At 38.6% G+C, this 19068-nt stretch overlaps 1 protein-coding gene across 2 annotated transcripts in view; it reads right to left on the bottom strand.

The window, feature by feature from the left end:
* Positions 1-19068, bottom strand: part of jupb (junction plakoglobin b) — a 251361-nt gene that overhangs the window by 76845 nt on the left and 155448 nt on the right. For both annotated transcript variants that reach the window (XM_062036727.1, XM_062036726.1), the window contains exons 6-9: positions 13268-13469; positions 13055-13199; positions 12866-12969; positions 286-405 (exon numbers count right to left, since the gene is read on the bottom strand). In XM_062036727.1, coding sequence (XP_061892711.1) covers positions 286-405; positions 12866-12969; positions 13055-13199; positions 13268-13469 — 571 coding nt within the window. The remainder of the gene's footprint in view (positions 1-285; positions 406-12865; positions 12970-13054; positions 13200-13267; positions 13470-19068) is intronic.

Here is a 19068-nt window from a genome sequence, read left to right on the forward strand (position 1 = left end):
AAAATTGTTTGGGTGACCCCAAACTTTTGAACGGTAGTGTATATATATATATATGTATATATATATATATATATACATACATACATATAGATATGTATGCTTCAATGCTTCAGTTTTTCTCCAATTTTATGCACAACGTGCATGAAGGCAGTACATTTACTCATAAATAAAATATACCAACAACAAAAAAACTAAACAAAAAATGTGTGTATGTATATCGCGTCAAATAGCAATGGCTATATACCCCCTGTTGCCCGTATAAACGGTGGTAATCATCACGGCTACCTTGTTGCGGGAGTTGTTACAGGTGAGGTTGGACAGGATGCCTGTTGCGCAGGTCAGCATATTGACATCATCGGAGCCGAGCTGGGTGACTAATATCTGCAGCAGACCATCCAAGCCTTCCTACAAAGACACCAGCAGAAAGAGAAAGAGAGAGAGACGTCCACAGAATGAGGCATTGCATCATAGGGCGGGACATGGACTCTAGTACCACTTGGAACTTGCTTAACACAAGTACAAACCCTGTTTCCATATGAGTTGGGAAATTGTGTTAGATGTAAATATAAACGGAATACAATGATTTGCAAATCCTTTTCAACCCATATTCAATTGAATGCACTACAAAGACAACATATTTGATGTTCAAACTCATAAACTTTTTTTTTTTTTGCAAATAATAATTAACTTAGAATTTCATGGCTGCAACACGTGCCAAAGTAGTTGGGAAAGGGCATGTTCACCACTGTGTTACATGGCCTTTCCTTTGAACAACACTCAGTAAAGGTTTGGGAACTGAGGAGACACATTTTTGAAGCTTCTCAGGTGGAATTCTTTCCCATTCTTGCTTGATGTACAGCTTAAGTTGTTCAACAGTCCGGGGGTCTCCCTTGTGCTATTTTAGGCTTCATAATGCGCCACACATTTTCAATGGGAGACAGGTCTGGACTACAGGCAGGCCAGTCTAGTACCCGCACTCTTTTACTATGAAGCCACGTTGATGTAACACGTGGCTTGGCATTGTCTTGCTGAAATAAGCAGGGGCGTCCATGGTAACGTTGCTTGGATGGCTCCAAAACCTGTATTTACCTTTCAGCATTAATGGTGCCTTCACAGATGTGTAAGTTACCCATGTCTTGGGCACTAATACACCCCCATACCATCACACATGCTGGCTTTTACACTTTGCGCCTATAAGAATCCGGACGGTTCTTTTCCTCTTTGGTCCGGAGGACACGACGTCCACAGTTTCCAAAAACAATTTGAAATGTGGACTCGTCAGACCACAGAACACTTTTCCACTTTGTATCAGTCCATCTTAGATGAGCTCAGGCCCAGCGAAGCCGACGGCGTTTCTGGGTGTTGTTGATAAATGGTTTTCGCCTTGCATAGGAGAGTTTTAACTTGCACTTACAGATGTAGCGACCAACTGTAGTTACTGACAGTGGGTTTCTGAAGTGTTCCTGAGCCCATGTGGTGATATCCTTTACACACTGATGTCGCTTGTTGATGCAGTACAGCCTGAGGGATGGAAGGTCACGGGCTTAGCTGCTTACGTGCAGTGATTTCTCCAGATTCTCTGAACCCTTTGATGATATTACGGAGCGTAGATGGTGAAATCCCTAAATTCCTTGCAATAGCTGGTTGAGAAAGGTTTTTCTTAAACTGTTCAACAATTTGCTCACGCATTTGTTGACAAAGTGGTGACCCTCGCCCCATCCTTGTTTGTGAATGACTGAGCATTTCATGGAATCTACTTTTATACCCAATCATGGCACCCACCTGTTCCCAATTTGCCTGTTCACCTGTGGGATGTTCCAAATAAGAGTTTGATGAGCATTCCTCAACTTTATCAGTCTTTTTTGCCACCTTTCCCAACTTCTTTGTCACGTGTTGCTGGCATCCAATTCTAAAGTTAATGATTATTTGCACACAAAAAAAAAGTTTATCAGTTTGAACATCAAATATGTTGTCTTTGTAGCATATTCAACTGAATATGGGTTGAAAAGGATTTGCAAATCATTGTATTCCGTTTATATTTACATCTAACACCATTTCCCAACTCAAATGGAAACGGGGTTTGCACAAGCAGGAACATCATATGGTGGCACTTGCACAATTCACACACCCAAAAATGAGTAGGAAAAATGTAATCCAACTACTGTTTAACTTCCTATAATTAGCATGTTCACATTTACAATGACTAAAAGGGAAATAAAAGAGTAAAATATATCCAGTAACTAAATAGAATGATTATTAAATGCAGCCGTAAATACTGACAGAAACATGGTACTGTGGATTAAAGATTAAAGTTCTACCAGTCGGTGAGATGCTGCACACCAGGATTGATCGGTTTTCTGGTCGGATTTTGGGCTGTGGTGCTACCACAGGAACTGTACGACCCAATAAGTGAGCGGCATTGTCTACCACACTTAAGCAGGTGTGGATGGTTGTAGGGTTTTTGCTGCATGTATCCTGTCAGCTAGGTTATGGATCCAGTTCTTTGTCTTGAGTTGCCTCAGGGGAGTTCCGCACCATCTGTCCGGTCAGCTGCTTCATCCTCCCAACTCTTGGTGTCAATATCCAACGTCTTTAGGTCATGTTTTTGTACCTCCGTTTGGGTCTGGCACCGGATCTTTTGCCGGATGTCTTTAGGGTTGTGGCCATTGTCCATCCGGCGCACTCGTCCGAGCCAACGCAGTCTGCGTTGCTGTGAGTCTGGCACACCCAAGGACCCGTGCATTCGTCACTTTGTCGCTCCAGCTCATGCCAAGGGTGTGTCGAAGGTTGTGGAGGTGCCATCTTTGTTGCCACTGTTAGCTTTGAATTCTCCCAGACTCGGGTAGTCAACCCGCTAAGTGCTGGTTGATTTCTGCATTGAGGGACAGATTTCCACTCATGGTGGACCCAATGTAAGGGAACTGGTGGACAGTTGTCGATGGGGATCATTGGTTCGGTGACTACACATTTGTCTTGACTCTTGTTTGATTATTCAATTTATTATTACAATACAGGGGATGGGTGGAGCAGACCGGGGTGGTGGTTCCTCTCTTTAAAAAGGGGAACCGGAGGGTGTGTTCTAACTATCGTGGGATCACACTCCTCAGCCTTCCCCGTAAGGTCTATTCAGGTGTACTGGAGAGGAGGCTACGCCGGATAGTCGAACCTCGGATTCAGGAGGAACAGTGTGGTTTTCGTCCTGGTCATGGAACTGTGGACCAGCTCAATACTCTCGGCAGGGTCCTTTAGGGTGCATGGGAGTTTGCCCAACCAGTCTACATGTGCTTTGTGGACTTGGAGAAGGCATTTGACTGTGTCCGTCGGGAAGTCCTGTGGGGAGTGCTCAGAGAGTATGGGGTATCGGACTCTCTGATTGTGGCGGTCCACTCCCTGTATGATCAGTGTCAGAGCTTGGTCCGCATTGCCGGCAGTAAGTCGGACACGTTTCCAGTGAGGGTTGGACTCCGCCAAGGCTGCACTTTGTCACCGATTCTGTTCATAACTTTTATGGACAGAATTTCTAGGCGCAGTCAAGGCGTTAAAGGGAATCCGGTTTGGTGGCTGCAGGATTGGGTCTCTGCTTTTTGCAGATGATGTGGTCCTGATGGCTTCATCTGGCCAGGATCTTCAGCTCTCACTGGATCGGTTCGCAGCTGAGTGTGAAGCGACTGGGATGGGAATCAGCACCTCCAAGTCCGAGTCCATGGTTCTCGCCCGGAAAAGGGTGGAGTGCCATCTCCGGGTTGGGGAGGAGATCCTGCCCCAAGTGGAGGAGTTCAAGTACCTCGGAGTCTTGTTCACGAGTGAGGGAAGAGTGGATCTTGAGATCGACAGGCGGATCGGTGCGGCGTCTTCAGTAATGCGGACGCTGTATCGATCCGTTGTGGTGAAGAAGGAGCTGAGCCAGAAGGCAAAGCTCTCAATTTACCGGTCGGTCTACGTTCCCATCCTCACCTATGGTCATGAGCTTTGGGTTATGACCGAAAGGACAAGATCACGGGTACAAGCGGCCCAAATGAGTTTCCTCCGCCGGGTGGCGGGTCTCTCCCTTAGAGATAGGGTGAGAAGCTCTGCCATCCGGAGGGAGGTGTTTAGGGCATGTCCGACCGGTAGGAGGCCACGGGGAAGACCCAGGACACGTTGGGAAGACTATGTCTCCAGGCTGGCCTAGGAACGCCTCGGGATCCCCCGGGAAGAGCTGGACGAAGTGGCTGGGGAGAGGGAAGTCTAGGCTTCACTGCTTAGGCTGCTGCCCCCACGACCCAACCTCGGATAAGCGGAAGAAGATGGATGGATTGATGGGTGGAGGTCTAATTGTATAATCAGTCAGGGTAAACGATGGCACTTTTTTATGTGAACTGTTACCCAGCATCACCTCAGCCTGTCGCTAAAGTATCCACAGCCTTTAGAAATGTACGTACATCAGCTATGAAGTTGCCGTGAGGCAGAGCACATTTCCACGTCAACGTCAGTCTCGGTACAGCTCATCTTTGCCGTGAAAGACGGCATACGCCAGGTTTTTGGGCGTGAGCAAGTTTGTTACATGAGGCCCAAGGTCTCTGACAAGGACCTTGCGGAACCTTGGTCTTTGCTTTTAGTCTGGCAAGGTTGAACAGGCTTCTGGCTGACCTGGTGTGTAGATAGACTCCTCTGGAGGAGGGCCCAAAGGCATGCTTTTGAAAGCAGAGAGAATAAAATGCTGAAGAGGGTAGGCACAAGGACACAGCCCTGCTTTCCACCACTCTCGACATCAAAAGGCTGGTAGACACTGCCCTCGTACTGAATGATTGCCCGCATGTCCTCGTGGAATGATCTGATTATAATTGGCACCTTTGGGGGGCATCCGAGAAGTAATTCTATTGAAGAGCCCTTCTCTGCTGACCATGTCAAAAGCTTTGGTGAGGCCAATAAAGGGAATATTTTTACTCCACAGTTCTATTGATGTGCTAAAAGTGTTTATTGTCGCTTCTGGCATACAGATGTTTTATTTGTATCTCTTGTTGAAGAAGAAAAAAATAGTACTGGGCATGAAGTGGTGTTTCCTTTGTGCTTGATTTTAGATGTTTGAACAAAATTAGGGAATTTCAATATTTTCGACTTTAGGAACAGCGAATGGGTGTATTCTTTAGAAGTGGACTATTTTACCCTAGAAAGGGGATCTAGACAGGGATGTGCATGGTCACCATTACTCTTTGCATTATATCTGGAGCCATTAGCTCAGTCTATCAGACAAAATGAAGATATTAAGGGAATCACAATTAAAGGAAGAGAGTATACACTACCGTTCAAAAGTTTGGGGTCACATTGAAATGTCCTTATTTTTGAAGGAAAAGCACTGTACTTTTCAATGAAGATAACTTTAAACTAGTCTTAACTTGAAAGAAATACACTCTATACATTGCTAATGTGGTGAATGACTATTCTAGCTGCAAATGTCTGGTTTTTGGTGCAATATCTACAAAGGTGTATAGAGGCCCATTTCCAGCAACTATCACTCCAGTGTTCTAATGGTACAATGTGTTTGCTCATTGGCTCAGAAGGCTAATTGATGATTAGAAAACCCTTGTGCAATCATGTTCACACATCTGAAAACAGTTTAACTCGTTACAGAAGCTACAAAACTGACCTTCCTTTGAGCAGATTGAGTTTCTGGAGCATCACATTTGTGGGGTCAATTAAACGCTCAAAATGGCCAGAAAAAGAGAACTTTCCTCTGAAACTCGACAGTCTATTCTTGTTCTTAGAAATGAAGGCTATTCCACAAAATTGTTTGGGTGACCCCAAACTTTTGAACGGTAGTGTATATATTAGAAAACCAAGACTTCTATCGATATTTGCAGTTGCGGCATTTTGTTAATCTGAAGGTGAAAAGTGTCACAAAGACTATGTTTGATTTGATTACAAAAGCCTACAATTCAGAAATCATTGATAGAAGTGTTTCATGCTTGTATAAGGCTCTGTTGAATATGAAATCATATTCAACTTCATATATTAAAACAAAATGGGAGAAGGAAGGAGGGATAACTATATCTGAGGAAGAATGGTCAATAATATGGAAATATCAATGGACTTGTACCAGCTCACCCAAGTGGAGGGAGTTTGGCTGGAAAAATTTGATCATATTTTTTATTCCACCTTCTCAGAAGTCTCACTATGATAACAACTCCCCTGCCTGTTGGAGAAATTGTGTCAATTCAAATGCAAACCACTAGCATGTTTTCTGGGACTGCTCCGCCATAAAGGACTATTGGAAAGAGATACAGCAAGCCCAACGGGATATTTTCAAACGTGAAATACCCCTCGAAAGTAAAACTATGTTTTTTGGACATGTACCTCAGGACTGGCTGAAGAAAGATAAACGCTTAATGAATATCCTACTGGTGGCCTGTAAAAAGAGCATTACTAGGAAATGGATATCCCAGGAGAGCCCAACTTTGAAGCAATGGATGGAAACAACAATGGACATATATCAAATGGAGAAGATAACTGCCTGTATTAATTAGAAATTGGAGAAATTTACTTCATACTGGGAAAATTGAGTCAACTATGTCACGGCCCATAAACCTGACTTTAATTTTTCGAATTAGTGATTGTACTGCAAAAAAAAAAAAGGGATTACTAATATGTGCCTATATGTATGTATGTATACACTACCGTTCAAAAGTTTGGGGTCACCCAAACAATTTTGTGGAATAGCCTTCATTTCTAAGAACAAGAATAGACTGTCGCGTTTCAGATGAAAGTTCTCTTTTTCTGGCCATTTTGAGCCTTTAATTGACCCCACAAATGTGATGCTCCAGAAACTCAATCTGCTCAAAGGAAGGTCAGTTTTGTAGCTTCTGTAACGAGCTAAACTGTTTTCAGATGTGTGAACATGATTGCACAAGGGTTTTCTAATCATCAATTAGCCTTCTGAGCCAATGAGCAAACACATTGTACCATTAGAGGAGTGATAGTTGCTGGAAATGGGCCTCTATACACCTCTGTAGATATTGCACCAAAAACCAGACATTTGCAGCTAGAATAGTCATTTACCACATTAGCAATGTATAGAGTGTATTTCTTTAAAGTTAAGACTAGTTTAAAGTTATCTTCATTGAAAAATAAGGACATTTCAATGTGACCCCAAACTTTTGAACGGTAGTGTATATATATGTATATACAGTGTTTCCCACACATTCATTTATTTGTGGCGGCCCGCCACGAAAGAATTACGTCCGCCACAAATTTAAAAAAAAATAATAATAATAATAATATATATATATATTTTTTTTTGTCCTGTCCAGCTTCTCAGGCAAATCATATAGTTGATGTAGATGCCCATATCGGCTGCTCAGATTTACTTTACAAAAGAGAAGTGTAGGATACTTCTCTTGTTGCCTTATTTGCATTTGACCACTACTGTTTTCTGTTTATTTGTTACTGACTGTGGCAGGACACCTCTGCCTCTGTTTCACTTTATGTTGCTGGTAAATAATATGGTTGTAGTAGTAGGCTAAAGTGAAATGATTTAGTATGCACTAATTAAAGGGGCAGAGCTTTAAGAGACATTTCAGCTTTTATATTTTATAAGATATATTTTTTGTAAGAACCACAATTAATAAATATGTTTCAGTGAATAACTTATTGTTCAAATCTGTATATAAATATGTACATAAAGTGTTGTAATTATATTGTAAAATGGATGGATGGATGGATGGACGTTTAAAACAAAACTGTTATTATTAATTAGTAAGTATACATTTTTTGAGCCTTTTTAGAGAAAATCATATCATTGTAGTAAATTATGCAAATTACTCGATGATGTCATGGTGACCACGCCCATAGCCACGCCCCCACCACCACAGGTATCTTGGCAGTTTATGGGAAACACTGATATATATATATTTATATGTGTGTAGTGTGTGTATATATATATATATATATACACGTATCGGTTTATATTTTATTTTATTTCTGATTATTATTAATGTATTATTATTATTATTTATTTTTTAGTTTTTTCTGTTTATTTAATCGATGTATTTGTAGATATTACTTTGGGTTTTTTTGTTGTTTCTTTCTTTTTTGGGGGGAGGTGGGTGGTATGAATTGGTCTTTTTCTTAACAAAGATTCAATGGCTTCATTTTAAATAAGCAAGGAACAACACCAAAAAGTAGGCTGTTGTTGACGATATCCTTCACAATAGGGCCAATAGTTGCCAATACTTTCTTGAAAAAGACAGGCGGAACAGGTTCAGTGGGAGAAGAGCTAGCTCTCAGTTTGCTAATCAAGTCAGTGACACAGGTTCAAACTCATTAAAACCTTTCAAACAATTTGTTGATGCAGCAAGATTAAAAGTGTGGAGTTTACAGCGAGAGAGAGAGCGAGCGAGGGAGGGAGAGAGAGAGCGAGAGCGCGTGCGGTCTCGTGGAAAAGCAGCAAAATGTTTCTCTGCTTGCATCACGCAAGTGACGTCAATGTTCGGCCCTCAAGAGCCATATACCACACCATGGTAGATTCCTTGTAGCCCGGAAGAGTTGGGGCTACAAGGGATTCTGGGTATTTGTTTTGTTGTGTTTATATTGTGTTACGTGTGGATGTTCTCCCGAAATGTGTTTGTCATTCTTGTTTGGTGTGGGTTCACATTGTGGTGCATATTTGTAACATTTATAAAGTTTTTTTTATACGGCCACCCTCAGTGTGACATGTGTGGCTGTTGACTAAGTATGCATTGCAGTCACTTAAGTGTGTCTGTTGAAGCCGCATATAACATGTGACTGTGCTTGCACATTGTGAGTATGGAGAAAAAGAATATTGTTGCCTCAGTATTGTTGACTTAATATTGATGCCCTCAGTAATGTTGACGGGTGAAAATCGGGAAGGTTGGCAAGAATGCTTCAGCTCTGCACACAGCGCTGTCAAGCGCCATTTATATAAAACTTGCGGGCCGCACTAACATTAAACGTTCATATTAAGGTGCGGGCCGCCCAATGACGTCTCGCGGGCCGCAATTGGCCCGCGGGCCGCATGTTTGAGACCCCTGCTATACAGTATATATATATACCTATACTGGCTCACCTGCACTGGCTTCCTGTGCACTTAAGATGTGACTTTAAGGTTTTACTACTTACGTATAAAATACTACACGGTCTAGCTCCATCCTATCTTGCTGATTGTATTGTACCATATGTCCCGGCAAGAAATCTGCGTTCAAAGAACCCCGGCTTATTAGTGATTCCCAGAGCCCCAAAAAAAGTCTGCGGGCTATAGAGCGTTTTCTATTGGGGCTCCAGTACTCCGGAATGCCTAGAGATGCTACCTCAGTAGAAGCATTTAAGTCCCATCTTAAAACTCATTTGTATACGCTAGCCTTTAAATAGACCCCCCTTTTTAGACCAGTTGATCTGCCGTCTCTCTTTTCTGCTCTGCCCCCTTCTCCTGCGTGGAGAGTTTATTAGGTGACCACAGATGAGACGCTAGCTGTTCAAAGTCGGGACCCGGGGTGGACCACTCATCTGTGCATCATTTGGGGACGTCTCTGCGCTGCTGACTTGTCTCTACTTAAGATGATCCCCTGCTGGCCCCACTATGGACTGGACTCTCACACTATTAACTAGACCCACTCAAGGTCCATTGCACCGATCGCCCGGGGGCAGGGGGTGTCCCCAAAACTGCGGTCCCCTCCAAGGTTTCTCATTGTACCCCATTGGGTTGAGTTTGTTCTTGCCCTGATGTGGGATCTGAGCCGAAGATGCCTTTGTGGCTTGTGCAGCCCTTTGAGACACTCGTGATTGATTGGATTGAACAAAATCAGAAAAGTCCATGATAAAATCTTTGTTGTGCTTGTATGTAAAGAGAAACTTACATACAGTAAACCTTAAACCGCCCCACTAAATGATGAGCTGAAAAGGTTACATAGACACTTTCATGTTAAATGTAATCATATCCAGACTAGAAATTATTGATTCTAACTCTGTACAGACATCACATATGTGAAATAAGATCAGATAATTAAATAATTTAAAGGTTAGGATCAGCCATCATAACAAATCAAGTTTTCTACATACTGTAAGTGGGAACAGGATGTTGCTTGCATACATTAGCGGTTCTGGACATCCAAGAGCCCTAAGCAGAATTTAGCCTCGGGGCTCATGGCTCGTTAGTGACGGATGATGCCAGTGCTGTGGGCCCCTCTAGTTACCAAGGGACCCTAAAGAGCTACTTAGGTTGCATGTACTGTATAAAGACATGCCTCTGGCTGCATACAAACAAACAAACACAAATGTTTCCTTGATGTGGATACTGTAGTCATACAGTACGTGTCCATGCACTAAATTAGTACGATTTCTCTAATAGTTCGCCTCTAAATAAGCATCCTGCAACCCATGGAAACACCTTAATCGGATCTCTAAAGGGGGTATGCGAACCGGAGAGGACCCTTCGTATCGCGCATGCTCTAGTCTCAACGCGCCGGATGTAACCCGGAAGCAGATACTGTTCAATAAAAACATAGGAAACAATTGTAATGACTGTAAATTCGCTTCACAAATTAAAAGGACAGAACATTTCAAAGTGCATCGATGGTAGAAAATAAGAAACTGCGATGTATTGAAGAAGGTAGCTAAGTAAAAGGAGAATGCCGGCTTAGTTCGGACTCATGAACGGAATACAAATGAGATGGCAGAGAATTAAGCAGGTGTATATATATTCAGTGTTTCCCATAAACTGCCAAGATACCTGTGGCGGTGGGGGCGCGGCTATGGGCGTGGTCACCATGACATCATCGAGTAATTTGCATAATTTACTACAAAAAAGGCTCAAAAAATGTATACTTACTAATTAATAATAACAGTTTTGTTTTAAACGTCCATCCATCCATCCATTTTACAATATAATTACAACACTTTATGTACATATTTATATACAGATTTGAACAATAAGTTATTCACTGAAATATATTTATTAATTGTGGTTCTTACAAAAAATATATCTTATAAAATATAAAAGCTAAAATGTCTCTTAAAGCTCTGCCCCTTTAATTAGTGCATACTAAATAATGTAACTTTAGCCTACTACTAGAACCATATTATTTACCAGCAACATAAAGTGAAACAGAGGCAGAGGTGTCCTGCCACAGTCAGTAACAAATAAACAGAAAACAGTAGTGGTCAAATACAAATAAGGCAACAAGAGAAGTATCCTACACTTCTCTTTTGTAAAGTAAATCTGAACAGCCTATACGGGCATCTACATCAACTATATGATTTGCCTGAGAAGCTGGAAAGGACAAAAAAATAAAAAAATATTTTTTTTTTTGTATTTTTTTTTTGTGGCGGACGTAATTCTTTCGTGGCGGGCCGCCACAAATAAATTAATGTGTGGGAAACACTGATATTACAAGGCAAACCTTTTCCGGCTGCATTTGTGCACTCTAAACTGATTAACAATAACTCTTTGTTCCACACAACTGGCAAGATAGTCCAGAACAATAGCAACCTTCATCTGGAACAGTATCGGCCGGGGCACGAACGGTCTTTTCCTTAGGATTTAAAACTCCTTCCATCAATCCACAGGTCCGTATGAATGAACTCTGAGATACTCAAAAGGTTTTGTTTCCATTATTCTCCCTCCAAAAATCCCTTCGAAAAAACTCCCTCTGGTCTTTCTTTGCTTGGGATCTGCATTTACTCCGATACATTCTTGGTAGTGTCATGTTCGTAGTAGCGCAATCTAAGCTCATTTCTTGATGCTATCTGCTATGTAACATCAGCATGGCCATTAGACCAGTGGTTCTTAACCTGGGTTCGATCGAACCCTAGGGGTTCGGTGAGTCGGGCTCAGGGGTTCGGCGGAGGTCAAGGCACACCCGACTCATCATGTAAATAAAAACTTCTCCCTATCGGCGTATTACGGATACGGCAACAGCAGAAGTCAGACTGATTTGCAGGTGTGTAATTTGTTGTGAGTTAATGCACTGTGTTGGTTTTGTTGTTTGAACAAGGTGATGTTCATGCACGGTTCATTTTGTGCACCAGTAAAAAAACATGGTAACACTTTAGTATGGGGAACATATTCACCATTAATTAGTTGCTTATTAACATGCAAATTAGTAACATATTGGCTCTTAACTAGTCATTATTAAGTACTTATTAATGCCTTATTCGGCATGGCCTTATTATAACCCTAACCCTCTAACTCTGGCCCTAACCCTCTAACCCTAACCCCAGGGCCGGCCCGTGGCATAGGCCGTATAGGCAAATGCTAAGGGCGCCGTCCATCAGGGGGCGCCACGCCAGTGCCACAAATGTTGGAGAAAAAATTTTAAAAAAATAAAAAGTTGGTACTATTATTTCTAAATACAAAAAATAATCCCACGTTAATTAAAATGCAAAGTAAAGCCTATTTAATAGAAATATTATTTGTTACAACATTACCCCCCAATATTGTTGTCCGGGTGGAAATCGGGAGAAATTCGGGAGAATGGTTGCCCCGGGAGATTTTCGGGAGGGGCACTGAAATTCGGGAGTCTCGCGGGAAAATCGGGAGGTTGAAACAGATACCGATAATTTCCAATATTACATTTTAAAGCATTTATCGGCCGATAATATCGGCAGGCTGATATTATCGGACATCTCCAATAATAATAATAAAAAATAAAGAAATTAAAAAAACTTGAGCGCCGTCTGAATTACGGGCACGTGTTTTTAACACTTCGCCACATGACAAGGTGGAATTGGGACTGAGCCATAATCCTGGATGTGGTTACTAAAATCAGAATCCTGAGCTACAGTGTAAATCCTGTTATGCAGAATTGATAGAATTCAGATACCGTTTTTGCTTGAGGTCTTATTATTGATTATTGAAAGGAATATCAATACACACCTGCTTGGTTGCGGCATCTGACAGGTTCCGGAGCGTCCATAGGCAGTTCTGAATCAGACGCTGACTTGATCCAGTGAGATGCTGACCCAAAGCCTGCATACCGCCTTAAGAAATTTGCACAAATACACAAACGTAACAATATTTTACCTCTCGATGTTCTACATGATTGTCTAAGAAATGTGGCCGTACCAGTTTCAACGATGGCGGGCTTGTTGCTGGGACAAACAGATAACACTTTGAGCACCCGACTGGTGGTCCACAACAGCTTTTCATAATTGTAGTTCCTCATGATGAACACCAGACCATCTGGACCGCCATTGGCAAGTATGATGAGCTGATAAGAACAAGGTCCATATTAACAAAATGTTGAGGTAAAGAACGACTCATACCCGTGACCCTCACCTTGCTCTCCTGGTTGCCGTAAGACAAAAGCTGCAGACAGTCTGTGGTGATGGCCAAGAACTTGGGGTTGCTCTTCTTCAGTAAGGGCACCATCCTCTGCAGGCCATCAGCAAGACGCACAGCCATCTTGGCACCCTCTTGGTGCAACAAGAGATTGTGAAGGGTGGTTATGGCGTAAAATAAAATGGACTCCACGGGTGAACTGTAGAAATGAGAAAAAAATAAATACAAACATCATTAAAATATCTACCTAATTTTTCGGACTATAAGTCGCAGTTTTTTCATAGTTTGGCTGGGGGTGCGACTTATACTCAGGAGCGACTTATGTGTGAAATTATTAACATATTAGCGTAAAATATGAAATAATATTATTGATCTCATTCACGTAAGAGACTAGACGTATAAGATTTCATGGGATTTAGCGATTAGGAGTGACAGATTGTTTGGTAAACGTATAGCATGTTCTATATGTTATAGTTATTTGAATGACTCTTACCATAATATGTTACGTTAACATACCAGGCACGTTCTCAGTTGGTTATTTATGCCTCATATAACGTACACTTATTCAGCCTGTTGTTCACTATTCTTTATTTATTTTAAATTGCCTTTCAAATGTCTATTCTTGGTGTTGGCTTTTATCAAATGCATTCCCCAAAAAATGCGACTTATACTCCAGTGCGACTTATATATGTTGTTTTCCTTCTTTATTATGCATTTTCGGCTGGTGCGACTTATACTCCGGAGCGACTTATACTCCGAAAAATACGGTAATATCATGACCAGGAAGCAATCCATCACCATGCCTCACCTCAACTTTCTGCCAATATAAAGTACACTTCTTAAATTATAATAATTATAAAGGGGAACATAACCATGATATCCTAAAAAAAACAAACGTAATCCTACTACCTGGATAAATCTGTCGAGTTGATTTTTTTTCTTTTTTCTAATGGTACTGACAACAGGAAAAATGCAGAGTACATTTTCCTGTACATTCCTTTCAAATAAAAGGTATTTGCATCCAAAAAATACCAGTTCTGTGTTTAAAAGCACGGAGGAGGACAACATATCAGAAGCCCAGTCTATAAAACTTAGGTACGCACAAACCAGGGCCAGAACGTTGAGTATTGGACGCCAGGTATGTGATCCGTAAAAACTAGGGATGTTCCAATGAACATGTGGGACCCCTTTTCATTATGGAGGGGGGGCACAGGTCTGGTGGCCATGGATGAAGTGCTGGCTGTCCAGAGTCGGGACACGGGGTGGACCGCTCGCCTGTGCATCGGTTGAGGACATCTCTGCGCTGCTGACCCGTCTCCGCTCGGGATGGTCTCCTGCTGGCCCCACTATGGACTGGACTCTCACTATTATGTTAGATCCACTATGGACTGGACTCTCACTATTATGTTAGATCCACTATGGACTGGACTCTCACTATTATGTTAGATCCACTATGGACTGGACTCTCACTATTATGTCAGATCCACTATGGACTGGACTCTCACTATTACGTTAGATCCACTATGGACTGGACTCTCACTATTATGTTAGATCCACTACGGACTGGACTCTCACTATTATGTTAGATCCACTATGGACTGGACTCTCACACTATTAACTAGATCCACTATGGACTGGAATCTCACACTATTATGTTAGATCCACTATGGACTGGACTCTCACTATTATGTTAGATCCACTATGGACTGGACTCTCACTGTTATGTCAGATCCACTATGGACTGGACTCTCACTATTATGTTAGATCCACTATGGACTGGACTCTCACTATTATGTTAGGTCCACTATGGACTGGACTCTCACTATTATGTTAGATCCACTATGGACTGGACTCTCACTATTATGTTAGATCCACTATGGACTGGACTCTCACACTATTAACTAGATCCACTATGGACTGGAATCTCACACTATTATGTTAGATCCACTATGGACTGGACTCTCACTATTATGTTAGATCCACTATGGACTGGACTCTCACTGTTATGTCAGATCCACTATGGACTGGACTCTCACTATTATGTTAGATCCACTATGGACTGGACTCTCACACTATTATGTTAGATCCACTATGGACTGGACTCTCACTATTATGTTAGATCCACCATGGACTGGACTCTCACACTATTATGTTAGATCCACTATGGACTGGACTCTCACTATAATGTTAGATCCACTATGGACTGGACTCTCACTATTATGTTAGATCCACTATGGACTGGAATCTCACACTATTATGTTAGATCCACTATGGACTGGACTCTCACTATTATGTTAGATCAACTATGGACTGGACTCTCACTGTTATGTCAGATCCACTATGGACTGGACTCTCACTATTATGTTAGATCCACTACGGACTGGACTCTCACACTATTATGTTAGATCCACTATGGACTGGACTCTCACTATTATGCTAGATCCACTATGGACTGGACTCTCACTATTATGTTAGATCCACTATGGACTGCACTCTCACTATTATGTTAGATCCACTATGGACTGGACTCTCACACTATTATGTTAGATCCACTATGGACTGGACTCTCACTATTATGTTAGATCCACTATGGACTGGACCCTCACTATTATGTTAGATCCACTATGGACTGGACTCTCACTATTATGTTAGATCCACTAAGGACTGGACTTTCACAATATTATGTCAGACCCACTCGACGTCCATTGCATCCGGTCTCTTATAGAGGGGAGACCGGATGCGGTCCTCTCCAAGGTTTCTCATAGTCATTCTCATCGACACCCCACTGGTTTGTGAGTTTTTCCTTGCCCTTATGTGGGCTCTGAACCCCGAATGTCGTCGTGGCTTGTGCAGCCCTTTGAGACACTTATAATTTAGGGCTAAATAAATAAACATTGATTGATTGATATATTTTTACAGTGTGTATCATTTCTTATGCTAATGCAGGGGTGTACAAACCGAGAGCTATGTATTGAAAAGCATTTTGATATGTTTATATTTTGCACATGTATTTGTTTGCATTTTATTACGTAATTTTAATCTTGTCAAGTATTTTTTTTAATGTTGTTCTGTAGTTTTAATTGTGGATGCTAAATGTACCGTAAAAGGAGTACAGATGGAAATTAGCATGGGGCTAAATCTGGTGACTGCACGTTGTCCATTACACAAAAAAATAAAGCTAAAATCTGACATTATATCTAACTACAAAACTTTGTGTCAGCTTTATTATTCATATTTTTTGTTATTCGTATCAAAATGTCTGATTTTATCATTAAATTAAGTCTTTTTTAAAAAATTTTTTAACATGACTGTTTTTGTATGTTTTTTATTTTTGACAATATGCTGCGGGCCAACAAATGTACTTTTAGCTTTTATCATATGCTATGATTACTGTGTTAGTTATCACTCAGTATAATAAAACGATTCACACAGACACATTATATTGAGAGAGATGAAAATGCCAGATGTTGCGGGGGATGTCTTTGAAAGAGAACAAACTAATAACATAAAGAAAAGAGGGAGCAAAGGGTGGATTGTGCAATGTTGACAAGAAAAGGTAAAAAAGAAAAAAAAGCATTGGACAGGATGTACCAAGAAGTACCGTGAAAAGAAACTGCACACAAACCTACATTCTGTTCATCGCTTAGTTTTTTTTCTCAGTCAATTGGTTTTTACTTTCAGGGTGAATAAAGCCCTGCATTAAATATTAGTGTAAATAATTATGTATCCTCTAAGCCTCAATGTAAGAGATTCATTTTGAAAAGCTAGCTGTGGTTTTAAATATACATATATACATACATACATACATACGTATATGTATATATACATATACATATATATAAATACATATATATATAAATACATATATATATAAATACATATACATATATATACATACATATATATATAAATACATATATATATATATATATATATATATAAATACATACATATATATATAAATACATACATATATATATAAATACATACATATATATATATACATACATATATATATAAATACATACATATATATATATATATATATATATACACACATACATACATACATACATGTATATATAGATATATATATATATCTATATATACATATACATATACATACATACATACATACATACATATATGTATATATAGATATACATACAGTATATATACATACATTTATATATAAATATACATATACATATATACATACATAGATATATATACATTTTTACATATATACATACATATACAAATTTTTGAATATATTGATATATTTATATATACACATATTACATATATGCATATATATATATATATATATATATATATATATATATATATATATATATATATATATATATATATATATATATATATATATATATATACATACATACATATATATAAATATACATATAAGTATATACATACATACATACATACATAGACATATTCACATTTTTACATATATACATACATACACACGTTTTTGAATATAATGATATATTTAGATATATATATTTACACATTTTACACATATACATACATATATACACATGTTTACATATATTTATACATATGCTGTACATACATATATACACATATCACAATAAAATACTGGAAAGGATAGAAATATAGTTTGTCTCTTTTATCCGATTATTAATCGATTAATCGAAGTAATAGTCGACAGATTAATCGATTATCAAATTAGTTGTTAGTTGCAGCCCTAATATACACATATTCATATATATATATATATATATATATATATATATATATATATATATATATATATATATATATATATATATATATATATATATATATATATATATATATATATGTATATATATACACATACATACATACATGTATATATAGATATATATATATATATATATATATACACATACATACATACATACATACATGTATATATAGATATACATATATATACATACATTTATATATAAACATACATATACATATATATATACATACATAGATATATACACATTTTTACATATATACATACATATACAAATTTTTGAATATATTGATATATTTATATATACACATTTTACATATATGCATATATATATATATATATATATATATATATATATATATATATATATATATATATATATATATACATACATACATATATATAAATATACATATAAGTATATACATACATACATACATACATATTCACATTTTTACATATATACATACATATACACATTTTTGAATACATTGATATATTTATATATATATATTTACACATTTTACACATATGCATACATATACATACATATATACACATGTTTACATATATTTATACATATGCTGTACATACATATATACACATATCACAATAAAATACTGGAAAGGGTAGAAACATAGTTTGTCTCTTTTATCCGATTATTAATCGATTAATCGAAGTAATAGTCGACAGATTAATCGATTATCAAATTAGTTGTTAGTTGCAGCCCTAATATACACATATTCATATATATACATACATATATATTCATATATAAACTCATATATATACATACATATATACACGTTTACATATATTCATACATATATTGTACATACGTATATATACACATATTCATATATATTCATATATACACACATACTTATATATTCATATATATACTCATATATATATATGCATACATATATACACATATTTACATATATTTATATATATACAAACGTACATACATGTATTCATATATATATATATATATATATATATATATACACACACATAG

Source organism: Entelurus aequoreus, linkage group LG25, assembly GCF_033978785.1.
Source record: "Entelurus aequoreus isolate RoL-2023_Sb linkage group LG25, RoL_Eaeq_v1.1, whole genome shotgun sequence".
Taxonomy (NCBI): domain Eukaryota; kingdom Metazoa; phylum Chordata; class Actinopteri; order Syngnathiformes; family Syngnathidae; genus Entelurus; species Entelurus aequoreus.